At 41.5% G+C, this 26706-nt stretch overlaps 1 protein-coding gene across 1 annotated transcript in view; it reads right to left on the reverse strand.

Moving 5' to 3' along the window:
- Window positions 1-15557: 15557 nt before the first annotated feature.
- Window positions 15558-26706, reverse strand: part of ADAMTS20 (ADAM metallopeptidase with thrombospondin type 1 motif 20) — a 339290-nt gene continuing 328141 nt past the window's right edge. The window contains exons 38-39 of the mRNA XM_088456448.1: window positions 22455-22559; window positions 15558-15670 (exon numbers count right to left, since the gene is read on the reverse strand). Of these exons, the coding sequence (XP_088312574.1) occupies window positions 15560-15670; window positions 22455-22559 (216 nt within the window). The 3' untranslated portion in view covers window positions 15558-15559. The remainder of the gene's footprint in view (window positions 15671-22454; window positions 22560-26706) is intronic.

The following is a 26706-nucleotide window of genomic DNA, read 5'->3' on the forward strand; positions in this document are numbered from 1 at the left end:
TATATGGTAAAACTAAAAACTAATTTGAAGTCCACACAGATAGCTACAGACATCACTACATCTTAAGGGCAGTGTCCTGATGAGATCTCATATAGATGAAGAGCTAACAATACAGTCATTTGAGGTAAAGTGACATCCATGGGCCTGCCCCTGTGTAGGAAACCACCAATCAAAACAGTTCATATCTGAAAAGAAAGATTGCAAAGCATGGTAGCCTGCTGTAGAGAACTAAGAGAAGGGTAGAACACAGGGTGTGTAACTATATAGTGGGTGCAGAGGGAAGCAGTCTGGAAGTCGACGGATGAAATCCCGACCGCCAGCTTCCCAACTGTCTAATCCCGGCAAACTTAAAATGACAGATTAGACCTATGCCGGGAGCCCGACACCCATTTTACCGATCGAAAGTAAGCCGGGCATCGGGCACGGACAGCTGCGGGGGGGAGGGTTAGGTCAGGAGCTCCCAGGGGGGACTTAGGGTTAGGCACCCCCCATGAGGTTAGGGTTAGGCTAGGGGAAGGGGGGTTAGGGATAGGCACCCCCAGGGGGAGGTTAGGGTTAGGCACCCCCCGGGAGACTTAGGGTTAGGCTGTGGGAAAGGGGGAGTTAGGTTTAGGCACTTAGAGGGGGTTAGGGTTAGGCACTTGGGGGGGAGGGTTAGGATTAGGCACCCCTAAGGGAGGGTTAGGGGGTAAAAATAGGTTAGTTAATACTTACCTTTGTAGCTTCAGGATCTTCACCCCTGCTGGGCTTCCGCTGTTGGGAAGCGGCCGGCGGTAAATCATACTGATTCCGGTGCAGGGGGGGGTACCACTGCTATGGACCCAGAGGCTTAAGGGGCCTTCCTCCGGGTCTGCCTTCCCTGCACCCAGTTCACACCTCACATAAGTATCAGTGCTGACTCAGGGACTGATTCAGATATGTACACTAATGCAATAGCAGCTGTAATCCCGTAGGCAGCTGCTGTTCGAAAATATGCTAATGCTGTAGCCATCTGGATATGTATTGAGACACCCACAGATGACTTCACAGATCCAAGCAATTGCATACAAACATGCAGCGCTGGTTGCAGATCCTTCGTTAATCAATCATCTTAGTAACCCTATGGTCGTGCAGAATGGTCATAGGAACTGAGACATTGGTGCCATGTTTTCTGCATACAGGATTACAGTAGTATGCTGAGACACACCTGTGGTTTAGTTGCCACTCCCCGTAACTGCCCCCAAATGGTCCCTTTCTGTCTATCACTTAGAGAAGAAGTCCTCACTGCGCCATCGCATGTGTGCTCAGTGTGACCGTGGTGCATGTGCAGTCAGCCGATAATCACTAAACTGCATACATATCGGTATTGTGTACACCTCTGAATCAAGCCCTGAGAACGCTGCTGGGAGAGACGGTAATACTTCCAGCATTTCCTGAGGTCACATCTGCTGGGCATTACAGCTATGTCTCTGCACTGGGGCAATCCCTTTTAGCCAGGTGTGTGTTTCAATGTGTATGTGTGCTTTTGCCTGATACCCTGACTGGTTCACCATCACAAAAATCAATTCTCACCAGGAAATGGGATTAAGGCCCTGATTCAGAGCCAGACGCTCTGACCAGAGCGCTCACTCTGAATCAGGGCCCACCTCCATTAAAATGGAGCGTCCTCCTGGACGCTCGTATAGCTGTGGGTCACCACCCACAGCATATACGAGCGTCCAACAAGATGGTCGCGATGGTCTTGACCATCGCGACCATCGGACTTGCGAGTGAAACCCTGTGGTCGGGTTTCTCAACCGCAAGCCCTGGAGTGATTTTGGCTCTATCAATCACCATCGACAGCACGCCCCCTTTGGTGAGACACTCCGAGCGAAGGAAAGTCCTTCGCTCGCCGGGTCTCGCGCATGCGCACGACGGAGCTCCCTCCGTCGTGCGCATGCGCAGTGGGGAACATCGACCCACTTGCGAGCGTACTGCCACTCACGAGTGGGTCTGAATGACCCCCCAAATCTGCCAGTCTAGACTGCTAACAATGTACGTGATAAGCAGGCCACAAATGCGAGCTAGGGCACTGTATGGTTTCATGTGAACTGCAGGCATTACAATGTGACATAATGTGAGCTGGGAATATGGCATAAGTTGAACTGAGGTCATTATGCAGCATAATTATAATTGTGTGGTATTATGTGAACTAGGGCACTACTAAAGGACATAAAATGAACTAGGGCACTACTATGGGGCGTAAAATTAACAACCACTGCAGAGCAATCTCTCTAGTAACAGTGGAGCGGGCCTCTTTGAAATGTTACTATGTGACCCATAAAACTCTAGTTATACCCCTGGGTGGCCAAAAGTTTAAATATTTCAGCTTTTGTATACTGTATGTACTATCAGGGGCGTAACTGGGCCCCTATGTACCACCCAATGGTGAAAAATTTAACACATGTAACTTTGACATGGAAGATGGACTTCATAGCAGGATGTAGTCAGGATGCCGGCGGTCAAAATGCCGAACGCCAGAATTCCGACACTGAAAGTCCAGCAGGGGACTAAAGATAGGCGTCTAAATACTGACGCTTATCATTAGCCCCACGCCGAAATTGCGACGCCTGGGAAACCGAACGTAGGTAAGCTGGAGTTCATGAGCTATTAGCCGTGGAGGGGGAGGTTTAGGCACCCCCATGTTGACTTAGGGTTAGGCACCCCCCTGGGAGGGTTAGGGGTTCAGGCTAGGGGAAGGGGAGGGGTTAGGATTAGGAACCACCGGGGGGGAGGTTAGGGTTAGGCACCCCCCGGGAGGGTTAGGTTAAGGGCGCCGGGAGTGGGGGCTAGGGCTAGGCACCACTGGGGGGACTTAGGGTTCGGCACCCCCAAGGGAGGGTTAGGTTTAGGGGCGGAAGAGGGGAAGGTTAAATATACTTACCAGCTGGCATTGGGATTTTGGTCACTCAGGCTTCCAGGGTCGGAATTTTCATACCCAACCCCTCATAGCAGCTGCATCCCTTGCACTCATGTGTACTATTGATGGTCAGTAATATATAGTATTTAATCTATTATTTTCAAATAGTGGCTTTAGTTGCTCTTTAAAATAATATGTTGAATGTTTTTTAAAAAACTAACTTGAGACTGCACAAAGGTAATAGCAACATAAATTGTAATGCATGCATACTGGTTATGCTTTAATGAAATAAACTTCAAACAGCATTCTTTCCATCTCTCAAGTCTTTATTTAAAAGGAATGCCATACATATCTAAGATTACATGATAATCTATCCTTGTACTGGGCATTCTAGGTTTTATTGCTTTGGAGATTCCCTATCAACATAATCTCAAATATCCAAGAAAGAGACAATAAAAGAACAGCACCATTACATCATATTACATAATGCACATTTTATTATTAAAAATATTTATAGCTTCTCACTGGAAATATCTGTTGCACTAGCAAGCATTAAATTAATTTGACAGAAGGCAGTAGTTCAAAAAGTACTTAGATTATTGTACATTAAGGAAAATAAAACATGACCCTTGCTCTTTATTCAAAGTTTATTAGATTTAACTTGGCATGTATAATATATATATATATATATATATATATATATATATATATATAATGTAATATTAATACAGTCTTAAAGGCAGCACTCCTAGACTTCTCAAATAATACCATTAACTGGTCCTTCTAGTCAGAGATTTCAAAGATTTTAGTCTCTTTTCCCAGGGAAAAGACAGGAAAACATACTTTTTTAATTAAAGTTCAGTATTTTTTGTTGATTTTAAAATAGTATAAACATACAAAACAATAATACACAATAAATGTAGTAGACATGGAATAAAATAAGTTCGACATTGACAATATCGTATATTAAGATCCCCAACAAATAATTGGATAGAACAAGTACTCATAGGCGCTATTCGGGTACCCATATCATGAACCCTTAAAAAAAAAAAAAGTAACCGCACATCATAGTAACATAAATACTAAAATATAAACAATAATAGCCATCCACCAAAATAAAACCATATACACAAACACAACCTACCAATTACCCCCCACCCTGTATGACATAACCCCAGATCAGGCACACTTGGATCCCCCCCAAAAAACACCTGCTCAATCTATATTAAATACTTAATAAACTAATCCCTCGTCCTTAATAAAGTATAGTATAACAATAGAAATAACCAGGACACTACACCCCCAAAACCAGGATAAAGACATTACAAAGATGACAGGGGCTACTATATAAATGGTCATAAACTTGACAGAGCAGGTTGCTCCCATAAATTAGTAAAGCTTATACAAATATCAAAGTAAAATTAACATTAAAGCAGACATAATAATAGAACTACAGTCATGAGAAATTGCACATAAAGTATTAAAAACACACAATATTCAGAAAACTGGAAAACATAGATAAGCAGAATATAGATAGGGTCTCAGCAACAAGCAGAGCTATACCTAAACCCAAGAGGACCAGAGTTAATCAGGAGGTTGAGTCCACCCTGGAGACAAATGTTCCAGCCAGATGACAAACTCTCTCCAAGTGGTAAAAGAATTGACGGGAACGCCAGCCAGCACACCCAGCCTTGCCAGGAAAAATATGGCAGAAGGAAACTTGAAATCATGGAGACAAGGATCAAATAGAGTAAGCTGGAACAAGGATTGTAGCCCATATATTACAACCACTCTTCCAAGAAAACTTTTTTGCAAAAGCCCGCCTCCGAATCTGGTAATCCAACAAAATGCATGTCGTTATGTAACATTCCTTCCTTTATGTCAGACAAGTCATGTTGGGAATCCAGAATTCCAGCTTCTCAAATTGAGTTGTATTGGGGAACCATGCATCTGCCAGTGCCAATATATGAGCCACCTCCGGCCCCATTTGTTTCATCACCTGCTTCAGATCATTGTGTATATGGAAAATGTCATCCTGCATCTCCCCCATTTAGCTGTAATTCATTGTTCATATTTGCTTACAGCATCAAGCACCTGCTGCAGTGTGATCATAGGTGGTGCAGATAGAATCCTGCCAAAGGCATCCAAGGTGTGATGAAATTCCCCCATCAAGGCAGCTGTCTGAGGAAGTTCATGAGAGGCAGTTCAAACACAAAAATATATATAAGGAGGTACAGTATACATTCCCCAGGAGAGTAATAAAGACAGCAGTCAGAAATGACATCAGACCAAGGGGAATATTGCCTAGAAACCAATGTAATCACACCAATTCCATAGATAGAAAAGAAGGAATCCAGCATGAAGATACACAAATATCAAACAATGTTGCTCAGTGGTGGATGATACCTGTAGGGTAGTGAGACAGCAGGATGAACCCCTCATGGAGCACACAATGACTTGTTGGAGTCAGCAGGGCACTGCCATAAAAACATGTAGAAGCAATAGGAAAAACAGTCCAAGACCCACAACAAGGTCCAGCAGGCAGGAGCAGAAGCAGGAGCCTTCTCCAAGATGGCAGCCAGCAAGAAGGTTTGTAGGCAGTTCAGTGGTGCTTCAAAGCACCAGCGAGCAGGTCCACACCATCTAAGCTCTGCAGAGTGTGCAGTAAAGATGGCGGAGATACACTGCCACAGTGGCTGCTTTTTGCGCCACACCACCCCAGAGCAACAGAAGAAATGCATTGAGATTGCAGCCAGTCCTGGGTAGCAAAACGGAGGTAGGAGCCTACAGTAGTGGAAACTGCTGCAGGAGCTCAGTCACAGAGCAGGACAACCAGCAACAAGCAACTGTATTACCAGAGGCCAGAGAGGGTGCCGCAGGAACTAGACCCCGCAACAGGAGACAGGCAGCAGCTGGAGGCACCACCGAAAAACACAGACAGGCCTTGGAAATCAGGGACAGAATTACAGCCATCTGGTCTCCAGGACAGATGAAGATGTCTGCATAAACAGGATGGACTGAATGGATGGTGCAGGAGAGTCATAGACACACGTCCTAATCCCACAGGAAAACATACTTATATATGTATTGATACTCCTCTATGTCTAAACCTTTTGTCGGTCCCACCTGGTGGAAAAACATTGACATTATCAAAGCATGCAATGGTGTCATGAAACACTCCAGGAGGCTTGTCAACTAATCATTAGTGTTCCCATCACCATGGTGACATACTACAATGTTACAGATTACAATCTGAAGGAACGACTTTCTGTAATAGAAACATCCATTTTGTCCCTCTTTGTAAATGAGCCTTTCCATGAACCCCATCCTGGCCAGGCCATGTTTATGTTCACTGAAATACCTTGCAACCATTTGATTGCTTGTTTGTCCCTGCAATGCTTGTCTGATGTTGGACATGTGCAAAACCAATTGTTCCTTAAATTGTCTTCTGGTCCAACGTAGAGAAAACCACAATTACACTTGATGAAGTACACCACAAATTTGCTGGTGCAAGCTAATGCGTTTACAATTTTATACTTCCTTCCTAAATATGGGTGTGTGAAGGTATACTCTACCTCAAGGTAGCTGCATGTAGTACATACAGTACATTTGTACTGGCCAGTTTTTTGGCAAGAAAATGTTTTGAATGGGTTTTGTAAATGAACATGTCATTATGTTCAATTATATATTTAATATTTTGCTTTAACTTGAAGAGAATAATAGTCAATAAGGGATTTCCCCCTAATTATTTATATTAATGTTTTTGCAGTTTATAGTGTAATATGCATTATGAATTAATTGTTCTGTAGGATATGGCGGTAAGATCCTTTTTCTAATCAACAGTGACTAATAGATTGACTATTTCTTTAATAGGCACATTGTAAGCTGTAACATTGTCACCATGGTGATTGAAACACTAATGAATAGTTGCCTCGCCCAACTGCATCAGGATGTCTACAGTGGTGCACGCTTTGATGATGTCATCGCATCGCCAACAAGCAGCAACAGGTTTGGTCACAAAGGTGTATCAGTACATGAATAAGGAATATCTTGTTACCCCTGAAGAAAGAGATTAACATTTTTGAAACATCACAGCATAAAGACTCTATTGGTATTATTTGAGGAGTCCTGGAGTGCAATCTTCCAGACTGTATTTATTGCATTTATCTGTAGGAGACACTTTGGTTGTTTGCTACTTTTGTGGATGAGTCCTGGGCATACCAAGGTTATTATATTTATATATATATATATATATATATATATATATATACATACAGTCAGGTCCATAAATATTGGGACATTGACAGAATTTTCAGATTTTGGCCTCTATTCACCACCACAATGGTTTTGAAATGAAACAAACAAGATGTGCTTTAACTGCAGACTTTCAGATTTAATTTGAGGGTAATTACATGCAAATCAGGTGAATGGTGTAGGAATTACAACAGTTTCAATATGTGCCTCCCACTTTTTAAGGGGCCAAAAGTAATGGGACTATCAACTCAAAAGCTATTTCATGGACAGGTGTGGGCTATTCCCTCGTTATTTCATTATCAATTAAGCAGGTAAAAGGTCTGGAGTTGATTCTAGGTGTGACATTTGCATTTGGAATCAGTTGCTGTCAACTCTCAATATCAGATCCAAAGAGCTGTCACTATCAGTGAAGCAAGCCATCATTAGGCTGAAAAATCAAAACAAACCCATCAGAGAGATAGCAAAAACATTAGGTGTGGCCAAATCAACTGTCTGGAACATTCTTAAAAAGAAAAAATGCACCGGAGAGCTCAGCTACACCAAAAGACCCGGAAGACCCCGGAAAACAACTGTGGTGCATGACAAAAGGATTATTTCCCTGGTGAAGAAAAACCCCTTCACAACAGTTGGCCAAATCAAGAACACTCTCCAGGAGGTAGGTGTATATGTGTCAAAGTCAACAATCAAGAGAAGACTTCACAAGAGTGAATATAGAGGGTTCACCACAAGATGTAAACCATTGGTGAGCCACAAAAATAGGAAGACCAGATTAGAGTTTGCCAAACAACATCTAAAAAAGCCATTACAGTTCTGGAACAACATCCTATGGACAGATGAGACTAAGATCAACTTGTACCAGAGTGATGGGAAGAGAAGAGAAGGAAAGGAACTGCTCATGATCCAAAACATACCACCTCATCAGTGAAGCATGGTGGTGGTAGTGTCATGGCGTAGGCATGTATGGCTGCCAATGGCACTGGCTCCCTTGTATTTATTGATGATGTGACTGCTGACAAAAGCAGCAGAATGAATTCTGAACTGTTTCGGGCAATATTATATGCTCATATTCAGTGAAATGCTTCAGAACTCATTGGACAGCGCTTCACAGTGCAGATGGACAATGACCCGAAGCATACTGCAAAAGCAACCAAAGAGTTTTGTAAGGCTAAAAAGTGGAATGTTATGCAATGGCCACGTCAATCCCCTGACCTGAATCCGATTGAGCATGCATTTCACTTGATGAAGACAAAACTGAAGGGAAAATGCCCCAAGAACAAGCAGGAACTGAAGACATTTGCAGTAGAGGCCTGGCAGAGCATCACCAGGGATGAAACCCAGCGTTTGGTGATGTCTATGTGTTCCAGACTTCAGGCTGTAATTGCCTGCAAAGGATTTGCAACAAAGTATTAAAAAGTGAAAGTTAGATTTAGGATTGTTTAGTTTGTCCCTTTACTTTTGGCCCCTTAAAAAGTGGGAGGCACATATAGAAACCGTTGTAAATCCTACACCGTTCACCTGATTTGGATGTAATTACCCTCAAATTAAATCTGAAAGTCTGCAGCTAAATCACATCTTGTTTGTTTCATTTCAAAGCCATTGTGGTGGTGAATAGAGGACAAAATATGAAAATTCTGTCAATGTCCCAATATTTATTGACCTGACTGTATATATGTACACACACACACACACACACACACACACACACACACACACACACACACACACACACACACACACATATACTGTACATTTAGCAAGTAGGAAGCTACAATGTCTACACCACTCAGTTCAGCTCAACTAGATTTGAGTTTCACAGCTTAGAACTGTATAAGAGAAAAAAACACGCTGCATATAATTTATGCCAATTGTCTCCTAAGTGTAAGAAAGTGTCTAACTTCAATGGTAGGGAATGGTTGGAGCTTGCAGTTAAAAGTGCTTGATTGTTTAAGCTGTTTTGAACCACCTCCACACTGCTTTACATTTGAAAAATTTTGCTTGAGTAGATAAAACGAATGCAAATTGTATTGTTTTGTAAGCTAATGGCATTACATGAGTTTTTTACTGAAAGCAGGAATGGAGGGAATATTAATATTATTGTTAAATATTTTGACTTATTTGTGTCGGGGGATTGCCTTTTGAATCAGAGAAATTACCGTTTTTCTCAACATATAGTAACTAGCTCAATTGTAACAGTGACCTGTCAGTTTGTGTTACTGTATATATCCCTATCTCATGTGATTTAATGGTACTCATTCAAGCTATTCCAGATCTCTTCTACATCCATCAAATTTCCCCAGTGTTATTTTACAAGTGACACCACTGTGGACAAGGAGACATCAGTTAATTACAGTACCTAGGAACCAAATCGCACAGCTCCCAGGCATATTGATAGAACCATTGATAGAGGTCTTCAGGCAAGCATATGTACTGTATACGTCTTTTAAAATTTAAACAAAACTTTTTGCACCAATATGTAACTTTCAGTCTATCAATTGTACTTTTTATGTTACATTATTTAAATTAAAAATGAAAACATCTTGCATAGAAAGTAAAAGATTTTCCTAATGTACGGTATACATTTGACGTACATAGTGCAAAAGTCTTTACTACTTGTAGGTCATTCCAGACAATACATCCAAGTCTGGCAAAGTAACATTAGCACCGTTTTTAAATTGTTTTTTTTTTTATTGTTTGTTTTATAAATACATTTATAGTGTCGAGCTGATAATAAGATGAAATGCAAATTACTGTAAGAGAAAAATGTAATGTTTGTTCTCTTCTAATGATGTGCAAATGATCATACTATCGTTTGGGTAATATGAATTTATATACTGTACCCTCATTCATTTTTACTGCTGCTTTTAGGATTAAACAAAGCACTCCTTAAAGCTAAACACATATACTGTACTTGTCTGCATGTGAAGTCAACTGACTTTTTATACAGTTAATTGAAACAACACTAGCAAACTTGACAGTCAAACAATCTCCATAATCAGACTGACAGACAACTGCCAGATAAAGATACTGAATATTAACCACAAGTCATCAGAAACCAATGATTTGAAAAAAAAATTCATAAAAAGGGAGTATTAATTAAAAAACACTATGGGTGGTAATTAATTTTAATAAAAGCACAATAAAATGCAGTCTTTATTTGTTATGTTAGGTAACAGCTGCCATAATGACCAATGGATTATTCATCATCAAAGGTCATTTAGTATAAAAAAAACAAATTGGGACAAATTTTTTTTAATCATACATGCTGTAAGAATAAGAGAGAAACAAGTAAAATATAAGTTAATACCTGAGAATATAGCCATGATGCAAATTCTAATGCAACATGTGTTTACAAATTTTAATATACTCTTAATTATTATTACATTTACTGTTTAATATACAAAAATAAACCTGAAACAGTGATTTGCATAAACAGTACACACTGCCAATTTGTGGTTTAAAAATTATGTAAATAAGAAACGTATAATAAATTTGCCAATTTGCCAGTTTAGGTTCAGATTAGAAATGATGATATGTCCTGAATCTATTTCTCTAGAGAAGCCAATTTGCACCACACAAAAATATCCACAGAGGCCGATTTTCATCCAGGGCTGAAAGCTGATCATGCTCCTGTCTCCCAGCTTTAAGAATGTTTCCCAAGACTCCTGCATATGTTCAGTGGTATGTAAAAATGAAGTTAAACAGTGGCTGAGTAGAGGCTTTTTCCCATCTCTCCTGTACTCTTATACAGTATCTGTGCCTGGAAGTTGTCATATCTGCTAAATGACCCCTGGAACTCCAAGTGATTTCTCAATTGTCATTACTAACCACCATAGTGCTAGCATCATCTAGTGGGCATGTTCAAATATTTCCTCCTCATGGCACCTCAGGGAAACTACCATGTCACTGTGCCAACACCTGAGATTTGCTATCTGCATTGTAACTACACTTCATAATAGAATATGGTTTGAGTTCTGTACAGGTCCTGCAACCATCGCCCTTGAAGGCATTTTATAGTACAGCAGTGACTGACACTAAATGAAACAAACTGATGATAAATATTAATAATAAAGTAAATATTATTTAGTGCAATTATAAGATCATCTCAGCTATTGGGCTTGAAAAATAGGCATTACTATTGTGAATAAGCGTGGGGAAAGGTGTTTCTTTTTTTTCTTTTTAAAGAAAGCCAGAATGTAACATGGTGGTATGCAGATCTTATTTATAAAATTCATTGGTCTGTTTTTTTGTCTGTCTGGTTATGCATTTGGACACCCCTGCACTGATTGGAATGAAACCAATGCAAGGTGGTCCAGTTGGATCATGGGCAGGTTTTAGGGGGGTTACGCTGGGTAAAACTTTGACCCGGGGAGCCTGTTCTGTGCCTTCCACTGGATATATTTGGATGAAAACTTCACAGAGTGGTAACATTGTATCCCAGTAGACATACTAAGGGGTTCAGTTCCTAGTCGGACCTCCTGTTGGTGTACAATGGGCAGAACTTCGACCCGGGGTGCCTGTTCTGGGCTTTCCACTGGATAGATTTGGAGGGTGGCAATTGGTCTGGGATGCCTAACTTAATAACTTGAAGATTTAAACCCAGGCAACGCCGGGTACTTCAGCAAGTTGCTGATAAAAGTGTTTTATGGGGCATCTTTCCTACTGTAACTTGTGTGGTGAGATCCAATTTCCTCTTAATTAACAATTGCAGAAACCTGTACTGAACTAATAGTTTCATGAAGATGTGGTTTTCTTTAGCAGAAGCTAATTCATTCAACCCATGTAACTACAATAGAGAATCAAGTTGGGGGGAAAAAAGCACACCAGGAGGAAGGAGTAACATTCTACTGCCTGCTACAGAGCACCAGACAGGCTATAAGTTTTCTACTCACATCAGATACTTCTGTAGCCAATTATACAGGTGACACACTGTATTCCACTTCTGTCCACAAGATAATAAAACGCATGTTTATAATAGAGATGTGTGTGGACCCCTGTGTATTTGTTTTGGTTTTGGCAAAACCACTTTCAAATGTTTTGATGTGGTTTCAGTTTTGGATTTCTTTAAAATTGATAAAACAGCTAAAATAATGTCATTTTTATACCTGTTTTGTCCCTATGGAATTATTACCATCAACAACATTCATTTCCAATTAATTTTGACCTCCTCACAGCACCTCAAATCACAAGAGAGGTACCTAAATGCAATCTGAGCCTGGACTCGGTTTGACTAGGAACCCAAAGTACAGGTGTGTTTGGTTTTCAGTTAAGTCGAATCGCTCATCTCTAGTTATTAGTGGGTTACTATGATACAGCAACACTCAACACTGGAAATTGGCAAAATATTACACTTATCTTAAGTCAATACTCAATCATAAATACTTGGGTATATGGCTTGAACATAACACTTGATTTACATATTTACAGCATGACATCCAAAATGAGTTCTAAACCAGGACACCTCTATAGAAACAAACTATGCCTAGTGCTCATGGCCAAAAATGCATCTCACAACATATGTTAATACTACTACTAATAGACTATGTAGGTGTAGTTAATATAGTATAGCACCTCAAAAATCTACACTTTACAAACATAATTGTCTATTTTGTTTTGATGCATTAATATATCAAGTATCAGATTTAGGCTGGCTTTTCCAAGAGTCTTGGTGTGAAATTTAATTTGCTTTTTTGCCCTTCCAATATTTAGTCGCATTACTTGTTCCTGTAGCATGAAGAACTTATCACACAAGATGTATCTTCAGAGACCTGCTAATGATTTTTAAATTCAGTAAGTTTTCTGTCAGGCTCCCTAATTCTACCCAAGTCACCTAAATCTGCACCTGTATTAGATCTTTTAAAACTTCTGCTATTTAACTCTATAAACTTGTTTATAATGGTATTTCAGATATGAATATTTTCTAACTAAATAAATATTAAATAACATAAGGCCTATAAGGGCTTTTAATACTGTGGCAGCACGGATATTGTTACTTTCTCACAGCACTAAGGTCCTGAGTTTGATTCCCACCTTAGCAGTAACTGTGTGGAGTTTGTATATTCTCCCCTGCTTGTGTGGATTTTCTCCAGTTTTCTCCCACATTCCAAAAATATTGTGGTAGGTTAATTGGCTCATGTGTTTGTGTGGACACATGTGATAGGGAATATAGACTCTAAGTTCCACTGGGCAGTGGGCCTGATTCAGACCCAGACGCTAAGCCGCGATCGCTCACTGCAAAAAGAGGCCGGGTATGCAAATGCCGCGATCACATTGAGTGGCATAAGGACGGCAGTGAGTTAACGCAGATCTATAAAGAAGCCCACTTTCCTTTCTTAACACACGTCAACTCCAGGAAGTGTATGATTAATTGGTAACATCGAGAGCCATCAGAGCTGCACGCAGCGCTTGAGGTATACCAGAGGTATATTCACAAGCACCTTCCCCTGTTACCACCCTCAAACGGCACTGTTACTCAGGGTAGCGCTAAGTCTTTGTGCTGAGTGTGCAGACGGGTGACAATCAGCCCATAGCGAGCGGTCACGGCTTAGCGTCCGGGTCTGAATCAGGCCCAGTATGCAGAATATGTGTGCACTATATATATATATATATATATATACTGTATATATATATATATATATTTATATAAGACTGATAATAAATAAAGTTTGGTTAGACTGTAAACATTAATTTAAAATATACTACAAATGTAAAATAAAATAAATATAATATAAAAATATGTTAGGAGAGACCCCATTCGGCCAACATTTTGTGACCTTAACAATTTAGAATCACGACATTACTGTTTAATATTGAAGTGTGTGGGCTAAAAATGACTGAAATGAACTATAAGGATTTTCTTGACATCAATATATTGAATATTGGTTATGGTAGAAGTTGGAGTTAGAAGGCTATTACTGTTACCCTATATGTGTGGCAATCTAACCATCCTAAAGCTGGATACACTCTACACAATTTGCCATGCAATAATTCTACCTGCGACCACTTTGCACTACCATTGTGTAGTGTGTACACACAATTCATCATTTGATTATTTTTTTGGTAGCATCACGGTATAGTTACATTAAGGATGTAACGATATACTGCATCAATGTACGGTAAACCGTGCAATGTGTATGAGGACATTATATATCGATACAATGCATCCTCACTGTTCTGGGTCGCTGGATCGTTGAGTTGTGTATCCAGCTTAACAGACTGCAATTTAGCTAGAATGGCTGCACTTCAAGATCACATCCAATTTGGCCACCACTTTGTATTGCAAAACTGAACACTAATCAGATAATTTGAGGGTGAAATAGTAGTATAAGTCTGTGTGAGGTCACCTTAATGGACATTGTCAATTTTAAAAGAAATTAAAGAAATATTTGTTAATTACCTTAATGGATGCATTAAAATAAATTAAAGAAATACTTGTTAATTACATTAATGGATGCATTCAAAACTGGATTCAAAACATCCAAGCTGAATGTAGTTATTTAATATGTTAAATAACTGCAGATTCCCCTTTTACACTATGAGCATAGGAAGACACCACCAGTGTAAGTTGCATTTGTCCAAGAAATGCTTGTTTCATATTGTAGTAGTAGTGTTTGGCCTAAACTGCAAAATCATGCCTGCAGCCCTTTTTCTTGAGGTAAATATCCTTAACTTAGCCTCAATACGTGTGAGACGCCCAGCGCGACTTATTCGCATTGCAGATGCAGCCAAAAGCCACTCACAGTGTACCAAAGGCGCTAGGCTAAGACTTTAACTGCACAGGAATTGGTTGAAAACACAAAGTCACAGATAAAACTTGGGGTGAGAAAAAGCCATGGCTGCTGCATTGTAGCACTTTGCATACAGATTCATTCGCACACAGATGTACAAATGTCGCACATCAAATTGATCAACACACTATAGCAAAGTAGTTTTGTCGCTTCTAGGTCTTCTATTTGTGTGAATAAGATGCACATTTTCTGAGCAAAGAAAACGCTCAGCGCAGCCGAGCCATCCAGGACCTGGAGCCACAGTGTATGAGGACACATCTGTATCTTCCTACTAAAATGTATTTTTAAACTAAAGTCAATGAGATTTAGGGACATTTTCATGGTAATTTTAACTTCAGGTCCATAACATTGCATAAAACCCAGCTTTAAATTGTGCCTTTTTCAGCTTTCCATGGACAAAGATCACAGTTAAAATGACCAACAAAGATAGAACTTGGTATTAACTAAATTCATTGGCTAATTTGTGGTTGGTTGTTTGCAAACACATTTGTACATTTGAAATTTTTTTTAACATGTATAACAATGTATCAAAAGTCATGTATGTGCCCATTAGAGGTTTATAAGCAGGCAGTGCTTTATAACAGCACTCCCATTGAAAACACAGTACAGTAAGTAATGAGCATATACTGTATGTAGTCACGGCTCATCTGATTTTCCTTTGATGTTCTTGTACTTGAACTTGGAGACCAATAGCTGAATGGGGAACACACTTTCCACAATAACCTCCACATCTTCCATAAATTTTAGTTCCATCCTAAAGATAAAACACACACGCAAAAATCATGTATATTTAACAAATACAAGACATGCTATAGATCATACATGTAATGTTGTCAGAGGTCTTTCCATATTGAATCAATCCTCAAAGTCCTCTTGTCCATTACAGTAAAATACTCACTGTAGACATAACGCCACCCTTCTGTACCCAACCCAAATACTAGAGTATGTGTAACAATAATAATAATGTCCTACTGCTATAGTGTATTGAACAACATGACCATTTGGGTATGCGCCCATAATGTTGACTGTCACTATGTCTATGCCTCTCTCCGGCATGTTTGAAGTTATCACACCGCCACTTTTGAAAGGCTTTAAGTAGCGTTACATCCATGTCTGGATCCTGGCACCTGCATTGTGAATTAGACACAGTCACTGTAAACATTGTGAGTGTCGACCTCCTGTACCCAACCTTTTACCCTGTAGGTAGCAGGAATGTGTGCACCCATTGTCACTGACAAAAGACAACGTTTAGGCCTAAATCACTTTGCTTCTTGTATATTTATCGTGCAGAGTACCAAACTGGCAATGTATCTATTAGTGTCTACTGCGTGTATCAACAGATGAACACAAACACATATATATATATATATATATATATATATATATACACACAGTCAGGTGCATAAATATTGGGACATTGACAGAATTTTCATATTTTGGCCTCAATTCACCACCACAATGGTTTTGAAATTAAACAAACAAGATGTGCTTTAACTGCAGACTGTCAGATTTTATTTGAGGGTACTTACATACAAATCAGGTGAACGGTGTAGGAATTACAACAGTTTCTATATGTGCCTCCCACTTTTTAAGGGGCCAAAAGTAATGGGACTATCAACTCAAAAGCTATTTCATGGACAGGTGTTGGCTATTCCCTCATTATTTCATTATCAATTAAGCAGGTAAAAGGTCTGGAGTTGATTCTAGGTGTGACATTTGCATTTGGAATCAGTTGTTGTCAACTCTCAATATGAGACCAAAAGAGCTGTCACTATCAGTGAAGCAAGCCATCATTAGGCTGAAAAATCAAATCAAACCCATCAGAGAGATAGCAAAAACATTAGGTGTGGCCAAATCAACTGTTTGGAACATTCTTAAAAAGAAAGAACGCACCAGAGAGCTCAGCAACACCAAAAGACCCGGAAAACAACTGTGGTGGATGACAGAAGAATTATTTCCCTGGTGAAGAAAAACCCCTTCACAACAGTTGGCCAAATCAAGAACACTCTCCAGGAGGTAGGTTTATATGTGTCAAAGTCAACAATCAAGAGAAGACTTCACAAGGGTGAATATAGAGGGTTCACCACAAGATGTAAACCATTGGTGAGCCTCAAAAACAGGAAGACCAGATTAGAGTTTGCCAAACAACATCTAAAAAGCCATTACAGTTCTGGAACAACATCCTATGGACAGATGAGACAAAGATCAACTTATAACAGAGTGCTGGGAAGAGAAGAGTATGGAGAAGGAAAGGAACTGCTCATGATCCAAAACATACCACCTCATCAGTGAAGCATGGTGGTGGTAGTGTCATGGCGTGGGCATGTATGGCTGCCAATGGAACAGGTTCTCTTGTATTTATTGATGATGTGACTGCTGACAAAAGCAGCAGAATGAATACTGAAGTGTTTCAGGCAATATTATATGCTCATATTCAGTCAAATGCTTCAGAACTCATTGGACGGCGCTTCACAGTGCAGATGGACAATGACCCGACGCATACTGCAAAAGCAACCAAAGAGTTTTTTTAAGGCTAAAAAGTGGAATGCTATGCAATGGCCAAGTCAATCCCCTGATCTGAATCCGATTGAGCATGCATTTCACTTGATGAAGACAAAACTGAAGAGAAAATGCCCCAAGAACAAGCAGGAACTGAAGACATTTGCAGTAGAGGCCTGGCAGAGCATCACTAGGGATGAAACCCAGCGTCTAGTGATGTCTATGCGTTCCAGACTTCAGGCTGTAATTGCCTGCAAAGGATTTGCAACAAAGTATTAAAAAGTGAAAGTTAGATTTAGGATTGTTTAGTTTGTCCCATTACTTTTGGCCCCTTAAAAAGTGGGAGGCACATATAGAAACCGTTGTAATTCCTACACCGTTCACCTGACTTGGATGTAATTACCCTCAAATTAAATCTGAAAGTCTGCAGTTAAAGCACATCTTGTTTGTTTCATTTCAAAGCCATTGTGGTGGTGAATAGAGGCCAAAATATGAAAATTCTGTCAATGTCCCAATATTTATGCACCTGACTGTATATAAATAAAACACAAACACACATATATATATAAAACACAGACACACATATATACATATATATATATATATATATATATATATATACACATACATATTATATATATATATATATATATATATATATATATATATACCTTTCTTGCTAAATATATTTGTATAGTATTATTATTACCATCAGCCATCACCATCCTGAAAGCCGTTCCCGGGCAGTGGTAGTTCTGCAAGTGGTAGCCGATAACAGTGGCTCCTGCCTGCTGTCGTGTGAGTCTCCGGGCAACGCACTGCCCAGGGGCGCACATTGCATGTTGGTGCTATTTGTCAATATGAAAGATTTCCAAAATTATCAGGTACAGTGCCATCTGAATTATGGATATTTTAAAATGGATTTTGAAAATAGTACATATTCAGGCTTGAATGTTATTTGTTACTCTCAACAACAATGCCATCAATAAATAAATCTGTCTGAATAAAACGGGTCAAATAAAATAAAAACTTATATCAGTAGTATCTGTTATGGGAAGGACTGTAGTCCTACTATTTTCCAGTATGTCAGGAAACATTATTTCTCATTATTCTTATTACTTATTTACCCCAGACTCCCGACCCCCCCCCCCCCTCCTGCACTTCTCAGCTAAGCATTGATATGGTGCTGTGTGGCAAATATCAATGACTGCAACTAGGGTTGTGCTCCGGACCATTTTTGCTGCATTTGGATTTGGCTTTTATTAGTCATCCGGCTTTGGATTTGCCAAACCTGCCATGGCTGGTTTTGGATTTGGATTTGGATTTTTTATAACAATTGCCAAAAAAAGCTAAAATAACATAATTTGGGCTTTTTTTGTTCCTAGAGTATTATTAACCTCAATAACATTAATTTCCAGCCATTTACAGTCAAATTAGGACCACCTCACAGCTTACAATATAGTTTTCACCATTATTGGCCAAAGGCTGTAGTGAGCTGGCTGGTTACTAAGCGACAGAGCAGCAGCACAGACACCACAGTTTAAAGCACATCTATGAAACATTGCCGCACAGCAGTGGCAGTAATGTAAGGTAGTGCAAGATGGAATTGTCCTTGGATAGTGGGGTATGGCTAGCAGAGTCACAGTACTTATATACACAGTGGGCTACGGCCCAAGGAGTCACAGTGCTTTTATACACAGAGGGCTATTGCCTAAGGAGTCACAGTGCTTTTAATTTATACAGAGGACTACTGCCCAAGGAGTCACAGTGCTTGTATACACAGTGGGGTAAGGCTCAAGGAGTCACAGTACTTTTAATTCATATACACAGAGGGCTACTGCCCATGAAGTCACAGTGCTTGCATACACAGAGGGCTACGGCCCAAGGAGTCACAGTGCTTTTATACACAGAGGGCTATTGCCTAAGGAGTCATGGTGCTTTTAATTTATACAGAGGACTACTGCCCAAGGAGTCACGGTGCTTGCATACACAGAGGGGTAAGGCTCAAGGAGTCACAGTACTTTTAATTCATATACACAGAGGGCTACTGCCCACGAAGTCACAGTGCTTGTATACACAGAGGGCTAAGGCCCAAGGAGTCACGGTGTTTGTATACACAGAGAGCTAAGGCCCAAGGACTTACAGTGCTTTTATACATAGAAGGATACTGTCCAAGGAGTCATGGTACTTTTCATTTATACACAGAGGGCTACTGCCCAAGGAGTCACGGTGCTTGTATACACAGTGGGCTACAGCCAACAGAGTCACGGTACTTGTATATGCAGTGGGCTACAGCCCAAGGAGTCACATTGCTTGTATACATAGAGGGCTAAGGCCCTAAGAGTTATGGTGCTTGTATACACAGAGGGATAAGGCCCAAGAAGTTACGGTGCTTTTATACACAGAAGGCTACTGCCCAAGGAGTCACGGTGCTTTTATACACATAGGGTTACTGCCCCAAGGAGTCACGGTGCTTTTAGTTTATGCACAGAGGGCTACTGCCCAAGGAGTCACTGTGCCTGTATACATGTACAACACCAAAAAATATTTTTTTTATTTTCTCTCTACTTTTTAAACTTTTAACTTTCTTGAAAGTTTTTTCACTTTTTTAAACTTTTTTTTTGTACACACAGCCAGTGCGCCCCCTATACACAATCACTTTACCAGCACAGCCATTTTTGAGTCTCTGGACATTGGCCCTCATTCAGAGCCGCTCGTTAGCGGCAGTACGCTCGTTCCGAGCGATGTTTGCACATCTGCGCATGCGTACGGTTTTTAGTACGCATGCGCGAACCAATCAGTGCGGTCAAAAATCGTTTGTACGCTATATAGCGAGTGCCTGCTATTTTGAGTGACAGAATGAGGCGTATGTGGGTGGTAACAGGGGAAGGTGCTTGAAAATGGGGAGTGGAGATCCGAACGCAGGCGTGCTTAAAGGTCAAAACGGGCGTATTATGGGTGTGCATAATTAATTCAGCAGCGTCATTGACCACGTCACTGGGTTATTTTATAGCCAGAACTGCTCGCAAATTTGTGGTAGCAAACACCAACCACAAGAATAGCGAGCAGTTCATACGCTGGTCGATGTACTCGATTAATCTAATAAATAGCGGACATGACGTAGGATGCGAGCGGCCAGGGGGCGTTTTTAACAAATAAACGAGCGTATGTTTTGCTCGCTCGTTCAGACTTAGAGGCGTGAACAAACTACAATTTGCGAACGGATCATTTGAATAGCCACCCCTTGTTTTTGAACGAACGACCGCAAATAGCGTACGGCTCTGAATGAGGGCCATAGCCACTTAATCAGCAGAGTATAGCACAGCATACCGCAGCGTCAGGGCTGGATTAAGGTTTGAGAGGACCCTGGGGCAACAACTTTGTGGGGGCCCCTATCAATATAATTGTATATATTTTTATAAACACAAATACCACACTCACATATTTATATATTTACACACACATACATACATTCACACAGAAAACACATATATACACCACACATGCATGTGTCACACATACTGTACATTACACACAAACATACATACGCATACAAGTCACACACACACATTTCACACACACACCCTTACCTTGCACCATCTGAACTGCATGTTGTGGATGGGGAGGGAACCTGGCAAGAAGGCACCATGTTATTAAACTCTGCCACCCTCCGCTGCTTTGACCGCGATTCGCGGGTCAATTGGAAAGGGGCGGAGCCAAATGACAAAATTGTAATGAAAATGCATCATACTGGCTCCGTCTCCAGCCGATTGACCTGTGAATCGTGGCATTGTGCCCCGAGGTGGGCGGGGCTTAATAACGGTGCATGCTCTTGTGTAGCTGCTGCTGCTGTGTGGGGGTCCTTTAGGTGTGGGGGCCCGGGACGACCGCCCCTGTTGCCCCCCCCTATAATCCGGCCCTGAGCAGCGTGCAGTATGTCCCCTTACAGTCACTTTGCCAGCACAGCCACTTTTGAGTCTCTACACAGCCACTTTCAGCAGAGCAGTGCGCAGTGTGCGTAGCATGGGAGTGAAATGGTGCAGAGTCCCGGTTTCGGCGCCTTATAAAGAGGCGAACTCTCGCTAGAATGACGTTCGGCCTCGCAGTGGGATCCCAGTCAGGCAGGAACACCCCGATCCCCGCTGTTCGGAGCGGTATGGATTCCACAGAATCCAAACTGCTCATCCCTAACTGCAACCATTCCATTTTTCTCTGTATGCACTTTTACAAGTACTCACATTGCCAGACAATATACAGAAGATAGCATGTAGACAGAACTGGACTGCATAAGACCTTGTGTTCCTCCAGAGAACTGTCTGTCAGGAAGTACATTCTTCAATCACAAGGCAAATGTCACCATTTTATAGGTTTTGTTTGTATTACTCTGGATTAAATTACATTTCTGAATATGAAAGATTGCAATCAATGTGGCTATGTCATATATAACTTGTAATTGTGAATTCCTCTTGCTTATGGTAGGCCAAACTATTGTATTGAAATGTAGAACATAATTAGATGTTTCCCATGCCCAAAGCAGCCAAGGTGTGAGAAATTCAGACAATCTTTCCATTAATTTCAGTCTTTTCTAATTGATGTGTGTAAAGCAAAAATGATCCACAAAACATGTTATCATGATTAATGGTTAAAATTTGAAAAGATATTTCATATTATGAAAGAATATTTACTACAATACTATCATATTTTACCAGGAAGATAAAGTACTGTAGTAGTCATATGAAATATGATATCAATAATATCTAGTGAATAAAACAAGATATATTTATAAAATATTAGATAATTGCTATGAACAACACCCAAATTATTTGTTCCAAAATCCATGAAGTTTAAATGAATAAACAATCATGTATACATATACTAACTAACTAAAGATTTTAATTGCATTACCTATGTGAATTCGGGAATCTCCGATCAGCAGTGCACTTGTGTGCACTGCTGAATCAGGCCCTAAGTTGTTTAGCATTTTGCCTATATTTCAACTATATACCTGTTTAAACTTTAAAGTGCTGCACTTAACCTACCTGTGATTTGTGGACATTGACAGTTGCATAATTCCCTTGAGCAATCCAGTTGGTAGCATCTGATATTCGAAAATCTGTTCCTGAAAGGTTGATACTGAACTGTCCCTGAAACAGTTATTGAAAACAGATTAGTGGCTGGAACTTATGTGCAGCTTTAGTGCTGTCAAAAAAACATTGTTTACTCACTTCTACATAATACTGGCATTTAATAAGGGACAACTTAATATAAAAGCACCCTAACATGTTTCTCCATTGTATATCGTGACAGTTATTTCTAAAGAAGAACATTGGGCCTGATTCAGAGCCGGTCGCTATTTGCGCTCGCTCGTCCCGAAAATAAGGGTGGCTATTCAAATGAACCGTTCGCTGTTTGCGGTCTGTTCACGCCTCTAGGTCTGAACGAGCGTACAAAACTTGTGGGTTTTTTGGGGGAAACTACGCCCCCTGGCCGCTCGCATCCTACGTCATGTCCGCTATTTATTAGATTAATCGAGTACATCGACCAGGGTATGAACTGCTCGCTATTCTTGTGGTTGGTTTTTGCTACCACAATTTTGCGAGCAGTTCTGGCTAAAAAAAAACCCAGTGACGTTGTCAATGACGCTGCTGTTTTAATTATGCACACCCATAAAACGCCCGTTTTGACCTTTAAGCATGCCTGCGATCGGATCTCCACTCCCCGTTTTCAAGCACCTTCCCCTGTTACCACCCACATACGCCACATTCTGTCACTCAAATTATCAGGCAATCGCTATTTTGCGAGCACATGAATTTCGGCCGCACTGACTGGTTCGCGCATGCGTATAACGATCCGTACACATGCGCAGTTGGGCAAACATCGCTCGGAGCGAACGAACAGCCACTTGCGTCCGGCTCTGAATCAGGCCCATAGCGCACTACAGGTCCAGTGATGTCCTATAACAGAGGTTGTGACCCCACAAAATTCACCTCTAAAGCTTTTAGCAGCGCAAAAGAAGCAGCAAACTTGACAAGGCACTGTTTCAGTGAACCCCAGTCCATGCCATGAAACCCATACATCTATTCTGATCAACCACCATAAACATAGATGGATAAAAGGTCAATGGGGAACTATGTGTCCAAAAGAATGGCCTAAAACCCAAATTGGCCTAGAATCCATTCTTCCAGCTGAAACAACAAAGTAAAACTGTAGTCACTTTGGAAAGCAACACAATCAACCAACTGCAAGCAACTCAACAGGAGAGGGGAGGAGGTAGGGGGGAACAATAAACTTGGCCCGAAGGGAATACCTGTAAGACCAATAGTACACAATACCTTGTGGACCAGCAATGTGAATGGTGATGAACAGATGAAGTTCCAATTCAAGGATTAGACAAACAAAAAGATCACTTATTGAAATGAATGTAGAGATTATTACTGTCAAATATCTAGCGCCAGAAAGCCTTTATCTTGTGAACCTAATAAACCTTCCAACGCGACAAAAGTAGTGGCAACGCCATACAATACTCCACAAACAAAGCCTGCAAAGAAATTGGCAACCTTGTGAAGTGTAAGTATCCAGCTGGACCTATACAGGAAGCAATTGAAGTAGTACACTCCTGCTCCCCAGTGCCTGCCTCAACACAGCAGTGAAGAAAAGTGCTAAAGCATTAAAAAAAAACAGCATTACACTGAACTACACATGGGCACAGAGCCGGATTTAGACCTCATGGGGCCCTAGGCAAGATCCTGGTTCTGTGCCCCCGACCCTCAAACAGTTCATAGCACTATACTTTTATTCTTAATTCATGCCACTGTACAGCACCCTGAAGAAAAAGTTTGCCGCAGCCTTGAAAAGTCAGCTATGTATAATACACGTTTTTTGCTAGCTTTCACTAAGCTTTTCTGAGTTGACCCCACTGATTGACCCCTCTATAGCTCTCACTGCCAGTCTATTCCATATCACACTGACTTACTGGCCCTCTCACAGCAATCACTCACTCAACACACTGACCTCCATCCAAGCTCACTTATTGCCCCCTTATAGCACATCGTGCCCCCACAGCACACACACTGACCCAGTTACTGCCCATCTCATAGCATCACATACCACAGCACAGCAGAGCCGGTCGCTATTTGCGCTCGCTCGTCCCGAAAATAGGGGTGGCTATTCAAATGAACCGTTCGCTGTTTGCGGTCTGTTCACGCCTCTAGGTCTGAACGAGCGTACAAAACTTGTGGGTTTTTTGGGGGAAACTACGCCCCCTGGCCGCTCGCATCCTACGTCATGTCCGCTATTTATTAGATTAATCGAGTACATCGACCAGGGTATGAACTGCTCGCTATTCTTGTGGTTGGTTTTTGCTACCACAATTTTGCGAGCAGTTCTGGCTAAAAAAAAACCCAGTGACGTTGTCAATGACGCTGCTGTTTTAATTATGCACACCCATAAAACGCCCGTTTTGACCTTTAAGCATGCCTGCGATCGGATCTCCACTCCCCGTTTTCAAGCACCTTCCCCACATACTACCCTCTTTACTGCCCTCACCCAGCATCACAGTACCCCTCACAGCACAGACCACCCTCTCCCTCAGAGCCAGCACCCCTCTCTCTTCACAGCACAGAAGCCCTCTCTCCTCACAGCACAGACTCCACTCAGCACACATTCTGTCACTCAAATTATCAGGCAATCGCTATTTTGCGAGCACATGAATTTCGGCCGCACTGACTGGTTCGCGCATGCGTATAACGATCCGTACACATGCGCAGTTGGGCAAACATCGCTCGGAGCGAACGAACAGCCACTTGCGTCCGGCTCTGAATCAGGCCCATAGCGCACTACAGGTCCAGTGATGTCCTATAACAGAGGTTGTGACCCCACAAAATTCACCTCTAAAGCTTTTAGCAGCGCAAAAGAAGCAGCAAACTTGACAAGGCACTGTTTCAGTGAACCCCAGTCCATGCCATGAAACCCATACATCTATTCTGATCAACCACCATAAACATAGATGGATAAAAGGTCAATGGGGAACTATGTGTCCAAAAGAATGGCCTAAAACCCAAATTGGCCTAGAATCCATTCTTCCAGCTGAAACAACAAAGTAAAACTGTAGTCACTTTGGAAAGCAACACAATCAACCAACTGCAAGCAACTCAACAGGAGAGGGGAGGAGGTAGGGGGGAACAATAAACTTGGCCCGAAGGGAATACCTGTAAGACCAATAGTACACAATACCTTGTGGACCAGCAATGTGAATGGTGATGAACAGATGAAGTTCCAATTCAAGGATTAGACAAACAAAAAGATCACTTATTGAAATGAATGTAGAGATTATTACTGTCAAATATCTAGCGCCAGAAAGCCTTTATCTTGTGAACCTAATAAACCTTCCAACGCGACAAAAGTAGTGGCAACGCCATACAATACTCCACAAACAAAGCCTGCAAAGAAATTGGCAACCTTGTGAAGTGTAAGTATCCAGCTGGACCTATACAGGAAGCAATTGAAGTAGTACACTCCTGCTCCCCAGTGCCTGCCTCAACACAGCAGTGAAGAAAAGTGCTAAAGCATTAAAAAAAAACAGCATTACACTGAACTACACATGGGCACAGAGCCGGATTTAGACCTCATGGGGCCCTAGGCAAGATCCTGGTTCTGTGCCCCCGACCCTCAAACAGTTCATAGCACTATACTTTTATTCTTAATTCATGCCACTGTACAGCACCCTGAAGAAAAAGTTTGCCGCAGCCTAGAAACCTTTCCCCTCACAATACCCTACTCAGCCCTCTCAGCACAGACCCCCTCTGCCCTCACAACACAGACCCCACTTAGCAGACACTTTTCCCCTCACAATACCCCCCTCAGCCCTCTTAGCACAGACCCCCTCAGCCCTCTCAGCAGACCCCCCTTCTGCCCTCACAGCAGGCCCCCAACTGCCTTAACAGCACATTTCTTCCATCGGTCATTTCAGCACAAACCCACCTCTGCCCTCTCAGCACAGACCTCCCTCTACCCTCTCAGCACAGACTCCCCCCTCTGCCCTCTCAGCACAGACCCCCCTTTGCCCTCTTAGCAGACTCCCCTATACCCTCTCAGCACAGACTCCCCCCTCTGCTCTCTCAGCACAGACCCCCCTTTGCCCTCTTAGCAGACCCCCCCTATACCCTCTCAGCACAGACTCCCCCCTCTGCCCTCTCAGCACAGAGTCCCCCTTGCCCTCTCCGCACAGGCCTCCCCACTGCCTTCTCATCAGAATTCCATCTTCCACCCTCACAGCACTGCCTCCCCCCTGCC

This window comes from Taudactylus pleione, unplaced genomic scaffold, assembly GCF_031769625.1.
Source record: "Taudactylus pleione unplaced genomic scaffold, aTauple2 ptg000041l, whole genome shotgun sequence".
Classification (NCBI taxonomy): Eukaryota; Metazoa; Chordata; class Amphibia; order Anura; family Myobatrachidae; genus Taudactylus; species Taudactylus pleione.